The sequence below is a fragment of the Rhagoletis pomonella genome, unplaced genomic scaffold (assembly GCF_013731165.1).
Source record: "Rhagoletis pomonella isolate Grant_MI unplaced genomic scaffold, Rhpom_1.0 Rhpom_scaffold_00006, whole genome shotgun sequence".
Classification (NCBI taxonomy): Eukaryota; Metazoa; Arthropoda; class Insecta; order Diptera; family Tephritidae; genus Rhagoletis; species Rhagoletis pomonella.
Window position 1 is genome coordinate 69,730,931 of NW_023458560.1, and position 22,755 is coordinate 69,753,685.

At 37.5% G+C, this 22,755-nt stretch overlaps 2 protein-coding genes and 2 non-coding genes across 6 annotated transcripts; 1 reads left to right on the forward strand and 3 right to left on the reverse strand.

Annotated features, from left to right (window-relative positions):
- Nucleotides 1-3,627: 3,627 nt before the first annotated feature.
- Nucleotides 3,628-3,700, reverse strand: Trnav-aac. The gene has a single exon. It is a non-coding gene; the product is annotated as a tRNA-Val (tRNA).
- Nucleotides 3,701-4,060: 360 nt separating this feature from the next.
- On the reverse strand, nucleotides 4,061-4,133 carry Trnav-aac. Its single transcript has one exon. It is a non-coding gene; the product is annotated as a tRNA-Val (tRNA).
- Nucleotides 4,134-4,462: 329 nt separating this feature from the next.
- On the reverse strand, nucleotides 4,463-6,780 carry LOC118741209. 2 transcript variants are annotated; one of them, XM_036473104.1, is made up of 7 exons: nucleotides 6,498-6,780; nucleotides 6,211-6,420; nucleotides 6,029-6,133; nucleotides 5,836-5,945; nucleotides 5,239-5,418; nucleotides 4,782-4,935; nucleotides 4,463-4,714 (listed from the first exon to the last, which is right to left on the reverse strand). In XM_036473104.1, the coding sequence occupies exons 1-7, from the start codon at nucleotides 6,712-6,714 to the stop codon at nucleotides 4,599-4,601; spliced, it is 1,092 nt and encodes a 363-aa protein (XP_036328997.1). In that variant the 5' UTR covers nucleotides 6,715-6,780; the 3' UTR covers nucleotides 4,463-4,598. The 2 variants fall into 2 exon arrangements, with proteins under 2 accessions (XP_036328997.1, XP_036328996.1); XM_036473103.1 differs by having other exon boundaries at nucleotides 5,836-5,966.
- A 4,052-nt stretch (nucleotides 6,781-10,832) lies between these two features.
- On the forward strand, nucleotides 10,833-14,177 carry LOC118741210. 2 transcript variants are annotated; one of them, XR_004993252.1, is made up of 6 exons: nucleotides 10,833-11,335; nucleotides 11,576-11,936; nucleotides 12,333-12,386; nucleotides 12,470-12,553; nucleotides 12,623-13,425; nucleotides 13,497-14,177. XR_004993252.1 is itself a non-coding variant. In XM_036473107.1 (5 exons), exons 1-5 carry the CDS (start codon nucleotides 11,143-11,145, stop codon nucleotides 13,359-13,361), a joined length of 1,431 nt encoding a protein of 476 aa, XP_036329000.1. In that variant the 5' UTR covers nucleotides 10,833-11,142; the 3' UTR covers nucleotides 13,362-14,177. The 2 variants fall into 2 exon arrangements, 1 of the variants encoding a protein (XP_036329000.1); XM_036473107.1 differs by having other exon boundaries at nucleotides 12,623-14,177.
- The last annotated feature ends 8,578 nt before the right edge of the window (nucleotides 14,178-22,755 follow it).

The window sequence follows — 22,755 nt, forward strand, 5'->3', positions numbered from 1 at the left end:
TTATCAAGAGGTGTGCCAGGCTGTACCTTCTGATATCGACTGAGTACCACCTGCACAGCGTGGCCGCCGAAATACTTCTCGTAAGGGAGCATAACAAAATGCTTAGCTAGCAGTTCCTGGTGGAATGTCACAGACGTGAACCCTTAACAGACCCCCTTTGCTCGAGGAGGAACCTACGCCCAGACACATCAGATGGCACGTATTCTAATACATGAACGCGGTCCTCGCGTGCATTGACCAACCAACCGCATTCATAGGGATTCGGTAACCACCCACCACGACTACGGTGCCGTGAATGCCGTCATCGGAGCCCAATCACCACCCGTAGCAGACACGGAGTTTCAACTGCGAGGGAGACCCGCGTTACTCTGGCCCAACTACGGTCTGGATATTTCAGCCGTCTCAACAGATACCTGTCCAAACTCGTTCCCAATATACATAATGAGTGTCCTGAGTGTGGGGACTGCCCGTACGACCCCAACCACCTCTTCACATGCCAGCTCAATTCCACTTAACTAAAAACCTCTTCCTTTGGTCCGACCCCCTCGAAACAGCCCGTTTCTTGGGCCTGCATCTGATCTAGGCCTGGGTAACGGCGCAAATTTTTTGGCGCTGACACACTAACTCCAGCGCCACTGTCGGAATCAACACAGTGTGTTGGCGCAATGGCCCCTCTTCAGGCTAAAGCATATTTCCTTTATTGCTGCACGCTGCACCAAAGTGAATTAATACAAGGTTATATCGGTTGAGAAAAAACTCAAGTATACCCAAGTTCAAAACCCAAAAATACAACAAACCCATAATTTTCACATTCAGAAGGACCGCGACGAATTCTAGCAACACCACCTTGTATAAATTCGCCTTGTGCTGCACATTTTACAAGAAACCCTTCTATTTCGGGTGTTCTTTGCTGGTCCTTTGCGACACCCGGATGTTGTCAGAGTTTCGGTGTTGAACTAAGCTGAATTAATACAAGGTGGTATCGGTAGGGCAAAAACAACTCAAGTATACCCAAGTTCAAAAGCCAAAAATACAACAAACACATAGTTTTCACATTCAGAAGGACCGCGGGTAATTTTAGCAACACCACTTTGTAAAAATTCGCCTTTTGCTGCACATTTTACAAGTGACACTTCGCTTTTGTGTGTTCTTTGCTGGTTCTTTGCGCCGCCCGGTGTTGCTGGCGCCATTGCGTCACTGAGTTGTGACAATCGGTATCGGCTCCACTAACTCAGCTCTCGGTATCAGCGCAATGGCGCGGCGCCGCACTGTGTTACCCACGGCTAATCTGATCTTCATCAACATGATTTTGATAGCGATGGATGGCCACCGAGCGGGATATTGCCCCTAAGAGGCAGTTCTCGAGTCACGTTGAGGCTTGGACAGGCATTCTTAGAATATGTGGTGAAAAGTGTGCCGAAACTTTGCCGTTAAAATCTAAAAGCAGTATTTAACAAGGCGGCTTAAAACCATATCAATTCCGACTCGCTCGACAGAAGGTAAGTGGGTGTAGTAAGCACCTCAAGAATCTCAACTCAACTCAACTTGTAGCGCTCGCACAGGACGGGAACTGGATCTAGTAATTTGTTCTAAACTGCAAGTTTATTTTCAGCAACAATCCAACGTTTCGAAAAGAGTTTGACAAGATATGTGCTGGCATTGGGAGAGGCCTGAAGAGGATTGCAAATTTTATATTACTACATTAATATGTATATATATCCATAGAGTTCTCGGAAACGGCTCTAAGGATTTGGATGAAATTTTGTACACAGATAATGTTTTAGATTTTCAGGTTCTCTGAATAGGCAATATCTGCGAGAAGGCTCGTATAAGGTTGCCACCTATTCGAAATTAGTTACAAATTAATTAAAACATCATAATATGGGTACAAAATGGAAGGTATTTTAAAGATCTCTAATTCAAAAATATTTTTAATAATTTTAATTTATTTTGAATCGCATATTTATTTAATTTTTTGTTTAGAAAAAAGGTAAAATATTAATATTCATGGGTACCAAGAGAAGGTTCTTAAACAATGCTTTCCCTATACACAAATGTCTCAGGATAATAGTGTAAGGTTGCCACTTATTTTCGAGTCTACACAATTTATCTAAAACATCGCAATATGGTTACCAAATGAAAGGTATTGTTGAGAACTTTGGTCAGAAAATATTTTCCATCAGGGTTGCCACGCCTCCTTGTAATACAAATTTTTATTTTGTTAATCTCAATCAACATTTTTTTATATTTACATACATATGTATATGTTATGTATACACATACGCTCAAGATATGTACCATTCATTCCAGCGTATTTCGGAAAAGGGTGGCCTACTAAATTTTAGCGTAATAGGCAGCATACACGGTGCGTCTGACTCGCGAGTCATTTGTGTACGTATTGACTCGCCTTCGACCACATATAGTTGAATAATTCAGAGTCATCACGGCCCACCATGCAAAACATGAGAAATAGGCAACAATCGTCAATGGCAACAAATTGGCGACTCACCGGTTTATTGCTGTGGTGACAAATCGGCAACATCATTTCTTTCATGTCAACTTTGGAATAAATAAGCTATCAAAAATTCCTAAACTTATAAATTTCGCTTCGATAGTATTATCCAAAATCGTCTAATTTTTACCAGGGACAGAATTGAAAAAATAGGAAGCCCCATAGGGAAAGAAAGAAATTTCTGTTTCTATATAAATTCCAATTTTGTATACAAAAAATAATTGAAGTATTAAAAAGAATACAATTATTCCAAATATCGCCTGAAGCGATAAGAAAATGACTGATTCAGGTAATAAGAAAACGATTCGCCCAGGCGAGTTTCCTTCGGCGGACGTTTTAGAGCGACTGGTAATAGGAAATCGACACGATGGCAATATTACCGGCAATAAATTTGTTTCCGAGGGCGAAACGTTTTCTTATTGCCGGCAACAAAAATTGTTTGGTGGGGGGAGTCATGTTGGTGTAACTAACACATATTTATTTTCACAAACACATCCACACCGACTCACGAGGAATGCCGCCTATAAGGAATTTACTTAATAGATATGGAAATCCTATTTATTTCTTTTTTTTGTTTATTTCCAAAATATTTTTTTAAAGCCCCTCCCTTGTATGTTTTAATGTTTGAAAGAATGAATTTTAGTTTCTTCGAAAAATTTAAATAAAATTTGAATTGTAAGTTTGTTTTAAAATTTTATGAAATTAGAACTACAGTCTCTTAAGGTTGTAATATATGTAGATATCTTGACTTTTAGTTTAGAATTGAATAATATTCAATCTTTCATCGCGTATGTTTTAAATTTAAAAAAAAAATTTAAAATTTAAAAATTTAAATCTTGAAAACTTTAAAAAGTATATACACTCCGGGCAAAGCTCGGTCAACCTGGTACTAGAATCATGAAAGCAAAAAATATGGATATGGTTGCGCTAATTACTTTTTAAAGCAGTTTCTCAAAGTTTTAGAAAACCGGACGGCACGGACACCACTCGTACATTTCCAGGCTATATGATTTAGATTGCTGATATTCTATCACCAATCCAATTTCACGCCCTGGGAAGGTACGCCTCAGGCAAATTAAAATATATTTATTAAAAAAAAAAAAAAAAATTAGCTCTGTTTCCGCCCGGGATCGAACCGGGGGCCTTCCGCGTGTTAGGCGGATGTGATAACCACTACACCACGGAAACAGTTACCACGGCGTTGTCAAAGAAGCTAGAAGTCTTGCAATGAAAGCTTTTATATACATACACACAAAGCTTATTTTCTGTTTACATGTGTATTTATAACCGTGCACAGAGGAAAAGCTCATTCTGCCCATTACTGCATTACATACATATTTACTATTCACTTGCCAATAAAAGAACGCATTGACTCAACAAAATTTACGCAATATATGTCAACCAATAAGAATAAAATCAGTTTTATTTACTACATAAATTACATCACTCATTGGAAAATTCTTGTTTATGCTATTTCATGACAATCCAATATAATATAATTTAAAAAAAATGTATGTGGTGTATAAAAAAAAATAAAATATTTAGATCTGTTTCCGCCCGGGATCGAACCGGGGGCCTTCCGCGTGTTAGGCGGATGTGATAACCACTACACCACGGAAACAGTTGGATGCCGGCAGTCAAAGTCGCCATCTAACTATTTGCCAACAACAAAGGTGTACACACGTAAATATGTATGTATGTATGTGTATGGCATTGACCAAACAACATAAACAAAGATTTTTAAACAGCTGCCAAAAGCTACCTCGTCGTTTCTATACGAATTAAGTTGTTTTCTTTGCCTACAATAATAAATTATTAACAATAAATATAAATTTATTATTGAATCGTGGGTGGCATCTTTAATACATATAACTGCAATACATATTTACTATTCACTATATTACAAAATTAACGCCATTTATAGAAAGAAAAAAGAAACAAATCTTTTATTTGTACATAAATTACATCGTTCAATGTTGAATCCTTTATTTTCCTAGGTATTTCATAAAAATCCAATAGAATCAAAACACAAAAAAAAAATTCATTACAAAAAAAAAAAACCAAAAATTCGAATCGCAGTCGCTTTCTATGCATTCGATGTTTTTAGATGATGTTTTTTCTGATTTATCCTGTTACGACTACGTGCGATAAATTTTTTCATTGCAGTTTCGAAAGATTTCTTATCACTAAAATTAAAAACATCTAAATGGAAAAAGAATTCGAATTTAAGTACACATAAATCAATAAAAATAAATTAAAATTGATCTACCGAAAAGCATATCCGAAATTTGTCTATATCCTTTTAAAGGCAATCTTCCATGTAGACCATCCCAATTAAAAAAGCATAGGAAGTCATCGGTGTATATTTTACGTATTGCATAGTCAAAGCCGTTGAGATTTTTTAGTTTCACTAAGTATAGTCTCTAAATATAAGAAAAAAATTAAGATATGCATATATGTATGTGAAATAGAATATATCGTTATCTTAATATAGAAAGGCCCTAACTCATTTTCTTATGAAATTCAGATGTGCATAAACGTCAGTAGATTACTTACTAGGGACCTAGTTTCAGTGTTTATAAAAAACCAGTGTATGGAAAATTCGCAACTGCAGAACTTAAGTTTCCAAAAAATTGTATAACCATGTAAATAAGCAAAAATGTTAAACAGAGCCTTTCTAAATTAAGGTAAAGTTATGTATGTATGAAAATTTTTCATTCACCAACCATTGACTGCAGACATTCTTTGTTAGACAGCTTTTCTTCAAATTCATCCGCCGATTTAATCGTTGTTAATGGCAACATAGTAACAACTTCAGCCAGTGGGTCTGATTTGGTGACCTTTAGAGTAACCTTTCTATTGTTCGGCGTTTTGTCTTGAAGCATTACTTCAGATTGTGTGCTAGACTGAAAGTAGAAGTATTAAGTATACAAATTGAGGTTTAAAAGTAAGTTAGGCTAGTTTTATAAGTCGATATTTTGGAATGAATTAATATGGCTTGATGGTAGGAGCTGCCGGTGACCAAATCTCATTTTTGGCACAATTGTCAGTTACGCGGTCTTGTATTTTAAACAAGAATATGTTTGTACATACATATGCAACTTAATTAGAAGTTTATCAGCAGGAGTAAATGCATGGATGCAAGGCATTTTTTACCGTAGAAATTAATGTTGGTCTAGTTGAAGAAACAGTTTAGACAAAGATCCTTGTAATAATTGCTATCAGAAGTATATTTCCTCTTAGAACGCAGCTATTTTCGTTTAATTCTCAATGGGACAGTATGATACTTCACATCCATGCATTCCTTACGCTTCGCTACTTACATTTCCTGTGCAATATGTTCTCATATATTCTACGCAGTCTTCCAAATTCCTTAAGCGTGTGTCCAAGTTAGTCATATACACAGCTAAGTTATTTTGTTGATCTATAATGGCTTTTAATAGAGTAACAACTTCTGTAAAATTACTAGATGTGACATATGCATACAAATTTTTGATTAATACAATTTGGAAATACCTGCATTAGAATCCTTCGAAACAATATGTTCCACATGCTGAGGATCTACTACCAATCCACATGTACCTGAAGAATTTAATGCCATTGGAGTCACTATGGAACCAGCTTCATTAAATAATAGAATTCCGTTAACAAATGTATACATATGTATGTACATGTTGTTTCAATGATTGCAACTTTACCTTCTACAGAATTCTGCACCCGTTTCAATGGTGTTATGGTTTCGTCATTTTTAAGCGGCTTGTTTGGCCGTGCGGTTTCAAATTTACCTGCAGAGGAAGTGTTTACTGCTCGTTTGATGGGTGTGGCGTTTTTGTATTTACGTGAATGATCATTGGCAGTAACACTTCCTATACGCGGATAATCGGCCACTTTCCCAAATGTTGGATTTGCTATAGTACAAGTGTGATTCAATAATTGCATCTCGTAGGCCTTTAAATGGCATTTCCTTCAATTATTGCAACTTTACCTTCAAAAGAATTCAACATCCTCTTCGGTGGTGTAGCGCCTTCATCCGATGATTCCTCGTCTGAGATGGTTTCAACTTTAACTGTTTGAATGCTTACTGCTCGGTTAATTGGTCTGGCGTTTTCATCGTTTAACAGCAACCTTCGATAGTTTTCCACATTCTTTTCAAATGCTTTCTTCTCAATGCTCATTAGGTTAGCGAACGTTTTTTTATTCATATTGCCTGGGTATTTGGAGGAACAATCGCTTTTATTTTCAAATCTATCAACAATTTGTTAAAATGCAATTTCCAAACAAACAACAAACATCAATAAAGTCCGGTCGCTTGTGTTTTGATCACTTTCTACTTACACATCGTTTGCACGCGACAGTTTTAATTTTTTAGAGCAGCTGTTAAGGTGCGGTTAAACATTGAAATGCAAACGCTTCTACGGATTTTGCTTCCGAAATGTGAAAGCGAAGGTCTAGTTGCACACGTAAACACACAAAAATCCTTTTTGCAGAATTGCAAAAATCACTTTCGGAAATAAAAATTGCAAAAGATGTAACTGCAACTGAAATTACGCAAATTGAATTCGAGAAATAATTTCAACTTCCTCGTGCTGCACCAGAAATTTTCGTTTTTGCTGCAAGTGCTGCCAACCCAATCGAATGTTGCCGTGTGACGCTGCTTCAAAGAATTTTACGGAATGAGAAAATAGCTGACTGCTGAAAGCAAGCGAGAGCCCGCAAACCGCTCGGTTTGCGAGAAAAAGTATCTTCGTATCTTTTGCGGTCTTCACGTGCGGGATCTCACATGCTTCTTCGCGCAAGCGTGATTTTCAAGCACTGAAGACGGCCTGTGCGTATTTTAGCATTTTTTTTATTCTACTTGAAAAATTTACTTCAAATACTAAAATATGCACAAAACAGCCACGAAATGTCGAATGCATTAATACTTCATATTAGTAGAGAATAAAATAATCAAACGGTTCTTAACATTTTATTCAATCCCCCCAATTCTTAATATTTCCGGGGAGTTTGTTCTCCGGGAATTTGTTTCTCCCGAGAAAGAAATCCTCCAATAATTAACTCCCAAGGAGTAGCATTTTCCCCGAAAATTTTGGAGTTGACAGGTCGACTCCGCCGTTTAATTTAAGAAATCCTCAGGTAAGAGAGAAAAACTCCCAGGAAGTTTCTGTTCAGAATCGGCCTGAATATTTTTACAATTCTTAATACTTCCTGGTATTTGTTCTCCTGGAGTTTGTTTTCCCGAGAAAGAAATCCTCCAATAATTAACTCCCAGGGAGTAGCATATCCCATAAATTTGGGAATTGCCATGTGACAGGGCAACACTCGATTGGTTTGACGGCACTTTCATCAGAAATGAAAACTGCTTGCTCCTGGCAAGTTGTAATTATTTCACGAAAGCGACTTAAGGTGAAATTAGTCAAGAACGCAGAACTTATACTTAAACGCTGTCTGTATACGCAGAATTTTGTCGATTACTGGAGCCCTCAGCGTTGTTTACCGCAGTGCTGCCACTCATCAATGCCTTTTCATAAACTTACCTTTTCAACTACAATTTTTCGTGCGATAATAGATGCTAGCTAAATATAAACTACTTATTTTTCAACAAAAATTCTCATTCGATAGTAAATTTCAAATAATTTAAACGTATTTTGAATAGGAACTTATAGCTTTTTTACCAACTGCAAAACTGACGACTCGCAACCATCTACAGAAGGAAGAAATCAGCTGACACGGAAAAATCTAAATTCCGCAAATTTCTGCGCTACGGGCTACAACTACAGAAATATTCTGCGGTGTTGAGTTTTCATTTACATGGCGCTCTGATAAGACAGATCGTGTTAGCTGACTCGGGTTTACGTACCGGTAGATTTACATTCTTGACTAATTTCACCTTTACGTTCGTTCGGTTGCAGGGGGTTAGTGAATTTCAGCGCATTTAAAGTTTTCAAAATTGGCAAAACCAAAGTAGAAGTTTGCGGAATGCGCCACCTTTGTGCGCTACATCGTGCGGTAATTTGGAGGATACTCGTATCAAGAACTTGAAAGCAAGTTGCACTTTTTACTAACTTGCTTTCTCCACAGGCAAAAGTTTTTATCTTGATTATGTTATCAGGAATATTTTGCCAATGAAGGCCACAATAATATCAAAACCCTTATCTTGATAAATATTGCCAGCAATTTTTTACTTTGACAGCTACATTTTCATTTGCGCGGTAACCTCGTGGCGGCAACATATTGGCCCGTAGTCATAGTCAAAATAAAGTCGACTTTAAAGTTAGTTGCAGCTTTTTGACATAATTTTCAATGGGATATCTGTCAAAAAAGCTGCAACTAACTTTAAAGTCGACTTTATTTTGACTATGACTACGGGCCATTATATTCAAACAAAAAAATGAGCTGTTTTCTATTAAAATATTTGCTATTATTTACTTTATTTCACGCAATAAAAATTACAGTTGGTAGGCAAAAACTTTTCCCTGTAGAGACGGGCCGTAACACACTCGCACTTTTAGAACTTGAACGTCGACTTGACATAAGTTTTTCTTTTCAAGTCGTGAGGAAACTTGAAAGTCAAGCCATCAGCTGAGCACAGTTAGAGTACAATTCCTCAGCAAGCTTTTCAGACGTTCCGCGCTTTTTAGGTCTCAGCGAAAACTGATTTTCGTTTGACAGATTTTACATGGACGAAAACACAAGTTTTAAGTCGAAAACCAGTTTTAGCAACGAAAACATGTTTTCGATGTCGATCAGAACATGGTATAAGAATGAAAGGAAGAGGTTGTAAATGAAAAGAAATTGAAGGAAAAGTATTTAGGTTCTGTTTTTGTGTAGCAAAACTGTAATCCAAAGATGTAAGAAATGTGAACGAAAACGTTAACAGCCGGTGTGAACAGCCTTCAGCCCACAATCCCTAAACTCGTTTGCAAAGTGTTTTCGTTGTCGGTCAGAACATGGCAGAAATGCCTCACAGCTGAGATCACCTGATTTTATTTGCTACATGGTTACACTAATATCTAAAAAAAAAACTTTAAACAGACTCTGACAAAAACAGCAAAAAAGTTCTATTAAGTGTAATAGCTATTGACCAAAACGCGGCAAAATACTAAAATGGCATATAAATGCAGGAATCCATTTAACTAAATGCATATTTTGCCAATTTTTTACTTTATTTTAATAACTTTTGCCTTTTTTAAATCACTTTAAACACCCTGTCTAACATTTTGGCACGATATTTACCCATTTTGACAGGTACTTTCCAGGTAGCTTCCAGGCCGTTTCCAGGCAACCGACCAGACCGAATTTGATGCAGTTTGACCAAGCAAAATTAGTTTTCTGTGAGAGTCGCCAAACTCGCTCTCTCCGAGTTTGCTGCAACAACAATTGCACGTAGTTTGCCAAACAAAATTTCTTCATTACACCGACCTAACTTCTCTATGACTACAGGCCACAATGTTTTATATGGCATCAGCTTTAACAATAAAACCAAAATTGAATATTAAAGATAAATAATCGAAAAAAGTAGTGCAGACACCGACTGGAATGAGTGGAATGTGAGTTTTCAAGTAGTTCTCAGCGAAAACTGGGTTTCATTTCATAGATTTTACATTGACGAAAATATAAGTTTTATACCATGTCCTCACCGACATCGAAAAAATGTTTTCGTCCGTGTAAAATCTGTCAAACGAGGCCCAGTTTTCGGAGAAAACTACTTGAAAACTCACGTTCCACTCATACCGATCCATGTCTTCACTCTTTTTTTTCGATTATCTATCGAAGTGGAAGTCATATTTTATAATTTTTAATACGCCATTTCGGATTTGATGTTAATTGGCTTTCCAAGGTAAAAAAGGAATGAATGTTAAAGTTTGTAAATGTGAAGAATGTCAGGGGGAAGTGTTTTGGTTTTGTTTGTGTGGCAAAACTGTATGCAAAATATGTAAGAAATCTCAACGAAAACACTAACAACCAGTATCAACAGAGTCCCATTTCAGACACGTCAAGTCTTGCTTTCAAGTCTGCTCGTTCGTTGGCGAAGGAGGTGAGAAGAGAGGGGAAGAGTACAGATACCTCCGTACCGTCAATTCTTTTCAAGTTTTCTTGTCACTTTTGATCTTTTCGTTGCTTCCCATTTAAAGAACCAAGGACTTGAATTCAATTAAAGTTGACGCGTGTGCAAGCAAATAGAAAACACAAAAGAGAATGCGAACAAAATTGCTTTCAAGACTTGACGTGTCTGAAAGGGGACAGACTTCAGCCCAAAATGCCTAAACTCGTTTTCAAAGTGTTTTCGTTGTCGGTCTGAACGTAATATAAAATTCAGGAATAAAAAGTCGATTTTGGTCGAAAGTCGACGTCGACTTTGCCATCTTTAGTCTGTTCGTCGTTTGTGTTGTTTCAATCGTTCTTGTTATTTTTTATCACTGCAATTGTTGGATTTCTTGATATTGGAGCTTATCTTGGTGGAATCATAACACCTCTCGGAGAATTTATATATTCGAAATTGACATCAACTTCTCAAAGGCATCTTACCTTAGGAAAAGTTATCGGATTTTTGTTTACGGCATTCGCAGACAGAGCGCATCCATTTTTTCTTTATTCGGCGGTGGTAAAAAAACTGATACGCATCTATTAATATGAAGTGCGCTGTACTATATTGCAAGAGCTCTATCAAAGACAGTACAATAAATTTTCATAAATTCCCAAACAACCAAGAGTTGTTCCAAAAATGGGCGGACTTTTGCGAACAAGCAGTCGGCAGAAATGCAAAAGTTTGTAGTGAACATTTTCTGCCAGATGATTATGAAGGAAGCTTAAAAGTTGAAATGGGTATGTAAATTTTGGGGGTTGGGTTCCGAAAAGTATCTGTTTGTTCGGGGAACCCTGTAGTCGGAGAAGAAAGTGAAGCATCCCATTGAATTCTTTGGTCTTTCCACTTTCAAGCTGGTGGCACACCCCTTCTTTTTTTTTGTACCAGCCTCCATAGCCTCGAACTAGCAGACACCATTCGGAACATTTCTCAATTTTTAATAAACTATCATGCTTTGATTAATCGAAATTATTTTACAGGATTCGGAAGATGGCGCTACCTTAAAAAGGGTGCTGTACCGTCCGTTAAGAAAAATCAGATTGCATCCTTAATTACAGCCCTGAAAAAGCCATGGCCATCACAAAGTAGTACTCTACCACAGACTTCAACAAAAGCAGCAGCCATTTCGCATAAAACATCAGAGGCTGAAACGCAGAACAAACCATCTACCGCTGCGAAACCTGTAGTTAAGGTCGCATATATTTTGCCAAAGGCTTTAAATAAACCAGCAAAAGCTTTGTGCCACACCACGCCAGTAACATATGCTTCACCTACCATTTCGTTGATGACTGCACCCTCTCGTGACCTCAACTGTACAATAGATTACTTGGAAAACAAAGTGTTAGTTGAATCTATACCCTGCAAATCATTTTTTCAGAGTATTCTGAATTGTAGAGAAATTTTTAAGAATTCTTAAAGATCTCATCTGATTTCTTTCAAAATTTTCTAAAATGAAATAAACTGTCATACTTAGATTTTTTTTTAAGAAATTTCGCAAAAAATCGGTAAATCAGTGAAAATAATGCTGCCATGTAAAGAATTTCTTGCAGAATTTTTTGAGAATTTTCTTAATTTCTCGTACAGTAATTTCTTTGAGTTCGTGTCGCCACTTCATATAATTTTCTTTAAAGATTCGTAAAAAATCGTATCAGAAATGAGATACTCCGAAAGATTTCGGGAACTTTGATTTGCAGGCTATTTATGTTTATGCAGTAAGTTTGTGTTTTTTTTTTATAGTGAAACGGCAAAAAAAGATGCAGAACTGAAAACGAAATTTCTGGAAGAGAAAATGTAAGTGTACTGCATACGTAAAAAAATTGACATATGCAGCAATTAACTTGTATAAAGCAATTAACTTGTATAAATTCCAACAGCGAAGCGCTAAAGACTGAAAATCAACGTTTGCAACAATGCTCGAAATTGAGGCTAGAAGAAGCCACCCGTTTGGAACAGCAAATGTCAGTAACGTACAATATATGGACTAGATAGAATGTTATATTAAAAAAATCTATTCAAATATTTTGCAGTGTAACGCTAAGACAGGATAAATTTAAATTAGAATTGGCATCAGTTAAATATGAAAAAGAAAAAGCTGCTTTGGAGATGCGCGTTAAGAGAGCCGAGTTCGAGCAAAGAAATTTGGAGCAGAAACTGCAAACGATATTCACTCCTAAACAGATTAGAATGATAAAAAGTGGAAAGACCCAACGCTGGAATGAAGAAGATATTAAGATGTCCATTAAACTATATAGGACTAGCCCCAAAATGTATATTATGCTAAAGGAAAAGAATTATCCGTTACCTGGTGTGCGCACCATTCAAATGTGGTGCCAAATGAAGAAAATTCAAATCGATGGAACTGAAGATGACGCGGATAAAGAAATTCCAAGCAGTACCGTAAAAAATGGAAATCAAACAGAAGAACAGCCCGTTGATGATTTAGATAATGAAATGATTACAAATGATATGTTTGAAATTGAAAGGATCGATGAGAACGTTGATGAGGCGACTGTGCATGGTAGTACAGAAGAGGAAGAAAATACTGCAGTAGAAAAGATGTGTGATGATGGAGATGAGGTGAGCAGTGACATGGATGCTGCTTTCAAGTTGATAACTTATGATTCAGATGAAACCATAAGTGCTATAGAAGATGAACACGATATTACGGATGCAATTTCATTTGATCACACGGATAAGGCAAATGAAAATAGTATACTAACAGTCGAAAGTCCCGGTATTGAGGTTCAAGAATTCATTATTCCGTGATGGCTGGATGCTCTGGAGGTTATGGAAATTTCAAACAAGTAAATGAAGAAATAAAGCGGTTAAGGTAGTAGGTTTTTTCGCCAATTGGATTTAGCCTTGTATTTAAAAGGCCAAATTATTTATAACTCGTTTCAGACATTATAAATGATGAGGAAATTTTAGGAGATTTTTATTTTTATCAACTGATTGAATGAAACTTTAATAAATGTGGCGATATCTGCATTTTATAAATAGGATTTGCAATTTCGACAGAAGTATGTAAAATGAGAAATTCGCCATTCGTAAAATATCCATACATATGTATATTCGCTAAATTAGAGCGAATACTTTTTTATGAGTTGATATAATTAAAAATAGAAAAAGAACTAATGGAAAATTGGTTGTATTATATAAGCTAGAACTATGTATTTTAGATATACACACATAAGTATATTAATTTATGCTTTTGTCCTTTTCACAGACTTAATTTAAATATATGCTGGCGTACTTTAGCGCACTTCAAGTCCAGGTTATATCGTACCTTTACTGCAGAAATTTCATTGGGGTTTCGATTATAAACATATCATTTGAAGAAAATGTGTGTTCGTTTTTACCATGTGAGCCTTTGTAAACAGTGAATTTTAAAGCCGTTTTTCTCGAGCTTCTGTTTTTTTTGTATCATGACATTCTTGCAGCAGAGGTACCATATGCCGTTTCTATTCTTATATTTAGTATAGTATCATACTAATTGGAGTTTAAATTGAGATGTTCAAACGTTTTATGTACTGTGTATGTTCAATAAATAATTTCATTTAATTGGAAAAATTTATAAGTTAACGACGTACAGTGAGTGTATAAATCTTGCTGTGAATGTTTAGCTTTCACTTTCTATGTTTAGTTGGATTGTTATCCCCCATTCGCACAGTGATATTTGATACCCATCGTAAGCCTGCAATTTAAAAAATTAGTATATTCACATTAGGGCAATACATCTAAACGCTTAAGTGGCTGGTAACCAAGTAAACCTCGTAAACTTACTTAATTTTGTATGGAAAATCGTTTTATATACGAGGTTTACGCGGTTACGAGACATGAACGCGTTTCCATGAATACGCATATTTATTCAGGTTCACAGGGGTTTTTTCGATGTCTTTAAATCTGAAGACAAAATGACAAAAGACCAAATGTCCGATCCATGTGGCGTCTAAAATCTTAAGAAAAAGTTTTTATATTAAAATTAATAATAAGAATTGCTTATAACTACATTACTCATGAGTTTTTGGGGTAGCTAAATTCGAATCTGAAGTCAAAATTGACTGGATCATCCTTTTTAAAAGAAATGTGTATTAGGATTGGGTCTTTTAAGTTTGTATTTAAAATTCTCAAATAAAAATATTTTTGAATTATACATATATAATAATATAATCATGTTTACATATATTTTACCCGGAAATTGGTTAAAAAAGGTATTAAAAATCATCTTTCAATATTATTTGGGTACAAAATCGCGTCTGGAACAAAATCTCGGAAACGGTCGGATTCAATATTTAGCATTACTCTATAGAATTCAATTATCTTGAAATAAATATTAATTTTTCAATGGTAAACATGGTGAGAATGACATCCTACGGAGTGGTAGTACCTACTTTTAACCACTCACTGCAGCGCACAGGAGTGCCACATTGGAATTTATTATTAAAAATAGTTCGGAATCTTCATTTTTCAACCGATTTGATAGACTTGATTTAGATGAAAGTTTTTGAACACTTTGGAAGCTTGAGAGCACATTCATTGTGCTGGTTTCAGCATACATGCCGTACGACTCGGGGGGGCACCCTACTCATTCAACATTGCGTAATTTTGTGTGACCAAGTACGGGGTGAGCCAAATTTCAACTACCTCTTAACAACCAATCTACGTATATTTAATAAAGGTAGGGAGCCCACCTTCATTACTAAAAACCGTAAGGAAGCATTAGACATAACTATGCAGTGAAAGCTTAATTGAAATGGTTGTAAGTTGGCGGGTTCTGAATGAACATTCCCTCTCTGACCATAGCTGTATTGAGATAGTATTGAACTTCTCTCCAACGAGCCCGGCAATATGCAAAAACTCAAAAAACACAGATTGGAGTTATTATAAAAAGCTATCTGAAGAGAAGTATTTTAACTTAGCCCCATAGAACCTAATTGTACCGAGGATCTAGAAAACATGATCAACGTATTTACCTCGACCTACTCAGGTACCATAGCACCGTCGTGCCTTCACCCTAAACCGCGGAGCAAATGTAAACCCCACTGGTGGTCGCGGGACTCACTTCGCAAATATTGCAGGAAGCCATTCAATAAGGCCAAAAGGCTTAGCTGTGAGGTTGAACGGCAGGAGTACAAGCGGTTACTCCGGATTTATAAAAAAGCTTGGAGGGAGGCGAATAGATCGTGGAAAATTTTCAGTGGTGGCATCGAGAGTTTTCCGAAACTGCCAGGCTACAGAAGATTCTCTCCAGATCTCCTAATCCGAAAGTTTGCTTACAAAAGCAGGATGGATCCTTCACCTTCTTGGGAAAGTATACTCGGCCGTATATATTCCAAAAGCCGGAAAAGCCTCACATATTAACCCCAAGGACATTAGGCTCATCCCGGTGGTCCAGCCGCTGTGGCCTAAGCGAGAAGATATAAAATGCTTTCGGTCTACACCGGAGATAAACGGCGTCCGGTTAAGTCTTGCTACAAAAGCCAAATTTCCAATCGTTATTTTAGATGAGATGCTGAAGTGGAAGGAAAATATAGTCCAGCGTTATGAGGAGGCTTCGCTTCTAGTCCTCTCTACTTGTAAAGAAGATATTAACACAGTATTGTTATCTACGGTAAGGTAGGAGGAGCCGTTTCCTTATGAAACCCTCTGAAAATCTCTTTTAGGTTATTAGACTATGGAGGCTTACCTTGGAACCGAAATGATAGGAAGAGACGTCTTCATTTTTAGTGATCGCCAGGCTGCACTCAAAGCTCTGAGCGCTTTCAAGTTTTACTCAAAGATAGCACTGGGCTGCCGCCTATCTCTACAGGAGATGGCCAAACAGAACAGACTTCACTTCACTTGGGTACCTGGTCATAGGGACATAGAGTGAACTTGCAATGGAAGGCACGACCGAGCAGATTCTTCCTGACAAAGAACGCATTGGTACCACCTGAAAGCTGCTACTTAGTGAATTTGTATACAAACAAGCTGAAGAAAGATGAAGTCAAAGTACGGCTTGTCGAATTTTCAGGCAGATGTGGCCTAATTGGGAACGGAAGCGTTCACGAAGGGGTATATCCTCTCTCTCGCCTTTAAAACGAAGATCATATCTAATGTTGTGGAGGCTCTAACTGGGCACTATCTAATAGGTAAGCAGGCATAAGGACTCGGCGCGCCTTTCCGAAGATGTTGCGGAAGCTGTAAGGACTTCGAAGAGGAGGAAACAGCCTTACATCTCCTATGTAAACGTCCTGCACTGCGTAGAAGTAGGCTGCGTTATCTGGGTTCATCGTTTCCGGCAAAACCTAAGGGAGGTTTCAAATACCGACGCAAGATGAGAGATATATCAGCGACACGAAGTGGTTCAACAGGGAGGATAATTGAATGGCGCCAAGCTGTGGTAACACGATGAGATTCAAAAATTCTCTATTCCTGATGCTCGGATCATTATGTAATCGTGTTACTATATGATCGATTATAGCCTGAGTAGGAATCTTTACTCCATTTTCCAAAATTAGCATTGTTTCAGGATAACACTGCTTTTTTGCTTCCAATAAATTCTTGTAATGAGAAAATATGTCTGCTTTACTTAATTGTATTATAAAATGACAGTTTATTTAATCATTTATACTTAATATATGTATGATCCTCATTTAGATCATATTCAACATTTCAGTGCTCTCACCCTTCGAGACATCACTTGAGATACTTTTAAGTTATCCATTTAAAAAACAGTGAAACAAACGGAACAAGTTAAAATATTATGGAACGAAGTCACAGAACAACACAACTTTCTTGATATCTACACAGGCACAGTAAAGAAAAAATTTTAATGAACTAGTGTTCGCCCAGCGGTTGAAATTCAACCACTAAAATTAAGGTGAGTTGAGCTGTGGTGAGATGAGTTGAGGTGAAATAAGGTGAGTTTAGGTGTAATAACATTAGTTCGGGTGAGTTGAAGTTAGGCGAGGCAAATTGAGTTGAGATGAAATGAGGTGAGTTAAGGTGAACTGAGAGTTGAAGAGATTAGTTGAGGTGAAATGCATTGAACAACGTAACATAACATAGCATTGAATAACACAGCATATTATAACATAACATAACATAACATAACATAACTTAGCATACCATAATATAACAGAACTTAACATACCATAACATAACATAACTTATCGTAAACTAACATATCTCATTCTTCAGTTTTATCTTTATCTCTATCACTTTCTTTATCTCTATCTTTGTGGATTTGCCCCCTCCACAGAGGCAGAATGACGAGTTTGACTTAGGGCCGGTTGTCCAATGTCCGGTTAACACAAATTGGAGATAGAAGCACCGGTTAAATGCAAACACATTGATCACATGTTATATGCATGATATCGAAAACGTTGATAATGGTGTTTAATTGGCCAGTTTCCTTGGGATGACAGAAAAATACTTGATCGTCTAAGTGTTCCATTTTCTACTATATGCAAAATGTTTGCGAATAAGATGACCAAATTAATCTGAAATTTAACTGCTGTTCTTTCAAAAAATACAACATAATTGGACTAAAAGTGTCAATTAAATTGTCAATTCGGCAATTTGTGTTTTGACACAATTTGTATGACATTTTATCCTTAGCGTTTCACGCAGTGTCCTTCCGGCAGTAAGTGTTGCACAAACATTTTGAACATGAAAATTGTTGTTATTACAATGTGGCAAAATTGCGCCGCTGACTTTCACTACAATTGTTTGCCAAAGGAAAGCCAGCAGACAGGAAGCAGGGAAGGAAGTGCATGATGTAGTCAGACAGTCAGTCAGATATTCAGCTTGCGGTTTGGTTTTGTGCCAAAGCCAGCAATGTGAATCGAACGCTATTATTATTATGAGCAATTGGCAGCAGGACACAACATATAGGATAGGACGGACACATGCAATGAACATGCAACATTTAGGCCGCCGCAACACTTTAAACAATTGGAGAGTAAATTCATATGTACATATCTACATATATACTAAAATATACATAAATACATAGTACACTCGTATGAACTTATACGAAGCGAAGCAAGGCTAGTAGTCAGTCAGCGCAGCGCTTGGCTTTGCGGCAAAAGGCCATAAACAAGGTCAACAAAACCAAATATCAAAAACAGCTGCTGGAATGTACCAAAAACAATTTAATAGGTGGCAATTGCAGCAACAACAAGTATACATATATAAAAAAGGGCTGTGGTGGCAAAAGAGTCAGCAGCTGCTAGTTCACTTACCAATCCCTACACACGACTAGCAAGCAGTGCGTTCACATTTATGTCCTTTCCTTTCAGTTTTGACTGTTTGTTGCTGCCACAAAGGCTACAAATCGCTTAGCCATACAATTATTCAGGATATCGTGGTCCAAAAGCCATTAATTTAAGAGCAGGTTTTGGTGTTTAAATTGGACGGCATACAAAGTGCTAGGCTGGGAGAGAAGGGAGCGAGGGAACAGCTGCATGACAGTTTACATTGCTGGCACAAATCAGCCTGGCTAGCATAGAAATCCTGTACATGCAAATGTATGAGTTGTCAGGATGCAAGTAGCAGGCATTATTTGCTTTAGCATGGACTTCAGATTATTTTTAAAAATTTGCTGTGTTTAATTTTCATTTTCGTGTAATGGGTTACATTTAATGGGCGGCACGTGATAAGATCAACTTCCGCGGTATAACAAAAAAAAAAAAATTGGAAAGTTGGGAGAATGCCGGCAGCTGCTGAACAAAAAAGGAGCGAGTACATACATATGCGCAGGTATGTATACCACATAAAGCTACTTAAATTTATGAGCTATGTAAATACATTTGACGTATTGAACACGTGTGATGACATATTAGATCTGTACTGTAAGGCCTCTTCTTCTTATTTGGCTCCACTTTCTTTAAATTATAACTGTCAAGAGTGACATGGGTGCCAAGGCGCGAATGCGCAGACTGCTTGCTTGGTGACGGGAGACACTTCGTCGTGTCCTCGTTGATGACCAGACCCAATCGCTTTGCTTCCTCAGCCAACTTGGAAATGGCAGCGCAGACTTCGCGGTTTTTGTTACCGATAATGTCGATGTCAGCGGCGTACGCCAGCAATTGCACGCTCTTGTAAAAAATTGTTACTGAGCGCTTCAGTTCCGCAATCGCCCTGTCCAAAACCCCGTTTGGTATTTAGCAAACGGCTCAGAGAGGTATTTCCCAATTCTGACGGAGCTGGTGGTATTGCGCAACGCCATTTTACGCGGCCATATAACTTTCGCGGAGATGCCAAATTCAGACATAGCGGCGTATAGGCAACTCCTTTTAGTGCTATCGATAGCGGCTTTGAAGTCAACAAATAGGTAATGAGCGTCGATCCTTTTCTCGCGGATTTTATCCAAGATTTGGCGTGTTGTGAATACCCGGTCTAAGCTGGATTTGCCAGGTCTAAAGCCACACTGATAAGACCCAATGAGTTCCTTAACGGTGGGCTTCAGTCTTTCACACAATATGCTCGATAAGACCTTGTAGCCTATGCTTAGAAGGCTGATCCCGCGGTAGTTGGCGCGAATTTGTTGTGGATTGGACAGAGCACACTTAAATTCAGGTCGTTGAACATGCGTTCATCTGACCTTATTAGCTCGGCTGGCAGGGTGTCAGCTCCAGCAACTTTGTTGTTCTTCAAGCGCGCTATTGTTATTCTTACCTCGCCATATTCAAATGGTGGTACATTGACTCCGTCATCATCGACTGGGGGCTCGGATTCGTCTTCTGCACAGCTTTCAGTGTTGTTAGCATTCAGTAGGGTGGAAAACTGTTCCCTCCATAATTTAAGTACATAAATTCTGGACATCAGTTACTAGGTCGCCATGGTTGTTCTTACATTAGTTCGCCCTGGTCTTGAACCTTCCGTAAGTCGGATAATCCCCTGATAAAATTTTCTCAAATCTCAAGCTCTTTGTATTAGATCTGTTATGACGACGAAGAGTTGGATTAATGACAACACTTTATCCTAATCTGATCAAGCATTAAGTGTAAACATCTTGTCACACTCTTCTAAGTAAATAGATCTTAATAGCTCTTTGATACACAGTGCTTTATTCAATAATTTTGCAGTATGTATTACTGAATGACTTTACTGCAAAGTTTCCCTTGAGTTTGTTGATCGTAGCCTAGCCGCAGATTAGATGGGAATGAAATTTAGTCAACTCTACTGCGTGACTAAAATAAAACAACGCAACGCGGTTAATAATATTTAGACTGATTCAAATGCATCCAAAGTGGCTCTGCACCGCCGCACTCAAGGTCAATGTATTCGAAGAAACTTTCAACTATCTGTGGTTTAATTCTGTAGCTACAGTATCTGTCCACACATTTGTAAACAAGTTTTAACTCTCTGGCCAGTTTTCAAACATGCTTCTTCTTCTTATTCTTCATCTTTATTGGCGCTGTAACCGCCTAAGCGATTTTGGCCGAGTCCAAAATAGCACGAAAGTCGTGCCAACATCCTAATCTCTGGTAATAACGCCTCCACGACTCGTCTGGGCTACACACGTGGGTTTCACTAAAATAGTAAATTATTTCTCATCGTAATACCGCACTTAATCTTTTGTACAGTACCTCAAATCATAAGAGACTTTTCTCTGGCCAACACATATGTTGTTGTTCTGCATTACTATGGTAATATGGTTGGATTGCGAAAGATGTAGGATACAAATTGTCAGCCTGACTCTCAGATAAAATGGCGGTGCAATACCCCTAAAGGCGACATGAGTTACTAACCGAAATCCTAAAGGCGAAGAATTGTTCAATACAACAGTCACAAACCTTGAGCCCGTTATATGAAAAGATGACTCTCAGCATGCAAAATATCGGATTAGGGGTTGCAATCTTACTATTTTAATTTTTAATATTCAACAGTATGTTGCAAAAATCAATTAACACCACTTACTCGACCAAAAGAATACGAGTTTCGATATAACAACAAAACAGCGATATAAACGCCCGAGTAAAACAAACTTAGCACTTTATGGTTGACTTAAAAGGATATAAAGGAGCAGGCGTAGCAAAGCAAACAAATCAACAGCTTAAGCAAATAGATTTCTCCCAGCCATGCTGTATAATCACATTTCCACTTAAACGCGCACAAAAATAGTTTACCATTAGTGCTATGGAATAACTACTACCTCTGCGATTCCAAACACATGGCACACATGCAACATATGCAACAATTCACACATGGGCAAAGGGAAGGACAATTAGGATTAGAATGCCTAACGATGCTATCGCCATACTTAAGCAGTGCGAGAGAGTGCTGTACTTGAAAAATGCAGCAACTAAATATTTAGCAGCCAACAGTTGCACTTAAGCGTGTTTATAACAAATAATATATGCAGCTACAAATCATAATTCGGCAGCTCGGCGGTTCGGCAGATTCAAATTACAATTCAACACTATGCACCAAGATGAGATGCATGTGTGGACAACTGTTTTTTTTTTTGTAAAAATGTGAAAAATCCTTTCGGCAACATTCGAGGGTGAGCGTCAAATTGCAAGCTGATTGTTTGTCACTGCTGTATGTAAGTATCTAGCATGGCTCAAGTACCTTTATTTCAACACCGATGGAAGCCAAAAAAAAAAAAAATAAAAATAAATACCAAAATGTCCTTTGTTTACGCCTTAAGCCTCACGGCCACGCCTAAAATGTTGGTTATTGTTATTTGTTTGGCAAGTTTCTGTTTATTGAATTTTTTCAGCAGCATTTTTTTTTTATTGAAATTTGAAACTTACCCGACCACTTATGGCTTGTCTAAGGGCACAGAAATAAATAAAAAAAAAACCTTACTAATTGCAACCCCTATACGCATTTGAAATGTTGTCCTCTTCCATTGTACAGCCACCCAGTACCACCGCAAATAATTCTAACAGTTGCGCATGTGCATTAGCCACTGCGCAAATGCGTACAAAGTAAATATTGCTTTTAGTTTTTTGTTTTTGTGCATCTGGACTTTTAGCAACATTTGTCAGCAATTTACACCGCTCATGCGCGCCACATCAATGAAAATTGCACTTGATTAATTGCACAACACACATTTGTTGTAATTTTCAATGTTGCGGTTGCAATTGATTGATGGCGCAACCAATTAAGGCACAAAACAAAGAGTGAGGATGGTTAAAAGGGATGCATTTTATGGTTTTTTTTT

Coding starts and splice junctions, on each gene's coding strand:
- LOC118741209 (XM_036473103.1), bottom strand. CDS start 6,714: ATGAATAAAAAAACGTTCGCTAACCTAATGAGCATTGAGAAGAAAGCA. Junction 5,419..5,835: donor GAACATATTGCACAGGAAAT/GTAAGTAGCGAA, acceptor TTCTACTTTCAG/TCTAGCACACAATCTGAAGT. Junction 4,715..4,781: donor AATTTCGGATATGCTTTTCG/GTAGATCAATTT, acceptor TTTTCCATTTAG/ATGTTTTTAATTTTAGTGAT.
- LOC118741210 (XM_036473107.1), top strand. CDS start 11,143: ATGAAGTGCGCTGTACTATATTGCAAGAGCTCTATCAAAGACAGTACA. Junction 11,937..12,332: donor GATTACTTGGAAAACAAAGT/GTTAGTTGAATC, acceptor TTTTTTTTATAG/TGAAACGGCAAAAAAAGATG. Junction 12,554..12,622: donor ACCCGTTTGGAACAGCAAAT/GTCAGTAACGTA, acceptor AATATTTTGCAG/TGTAACGCTAAGACAGGATA.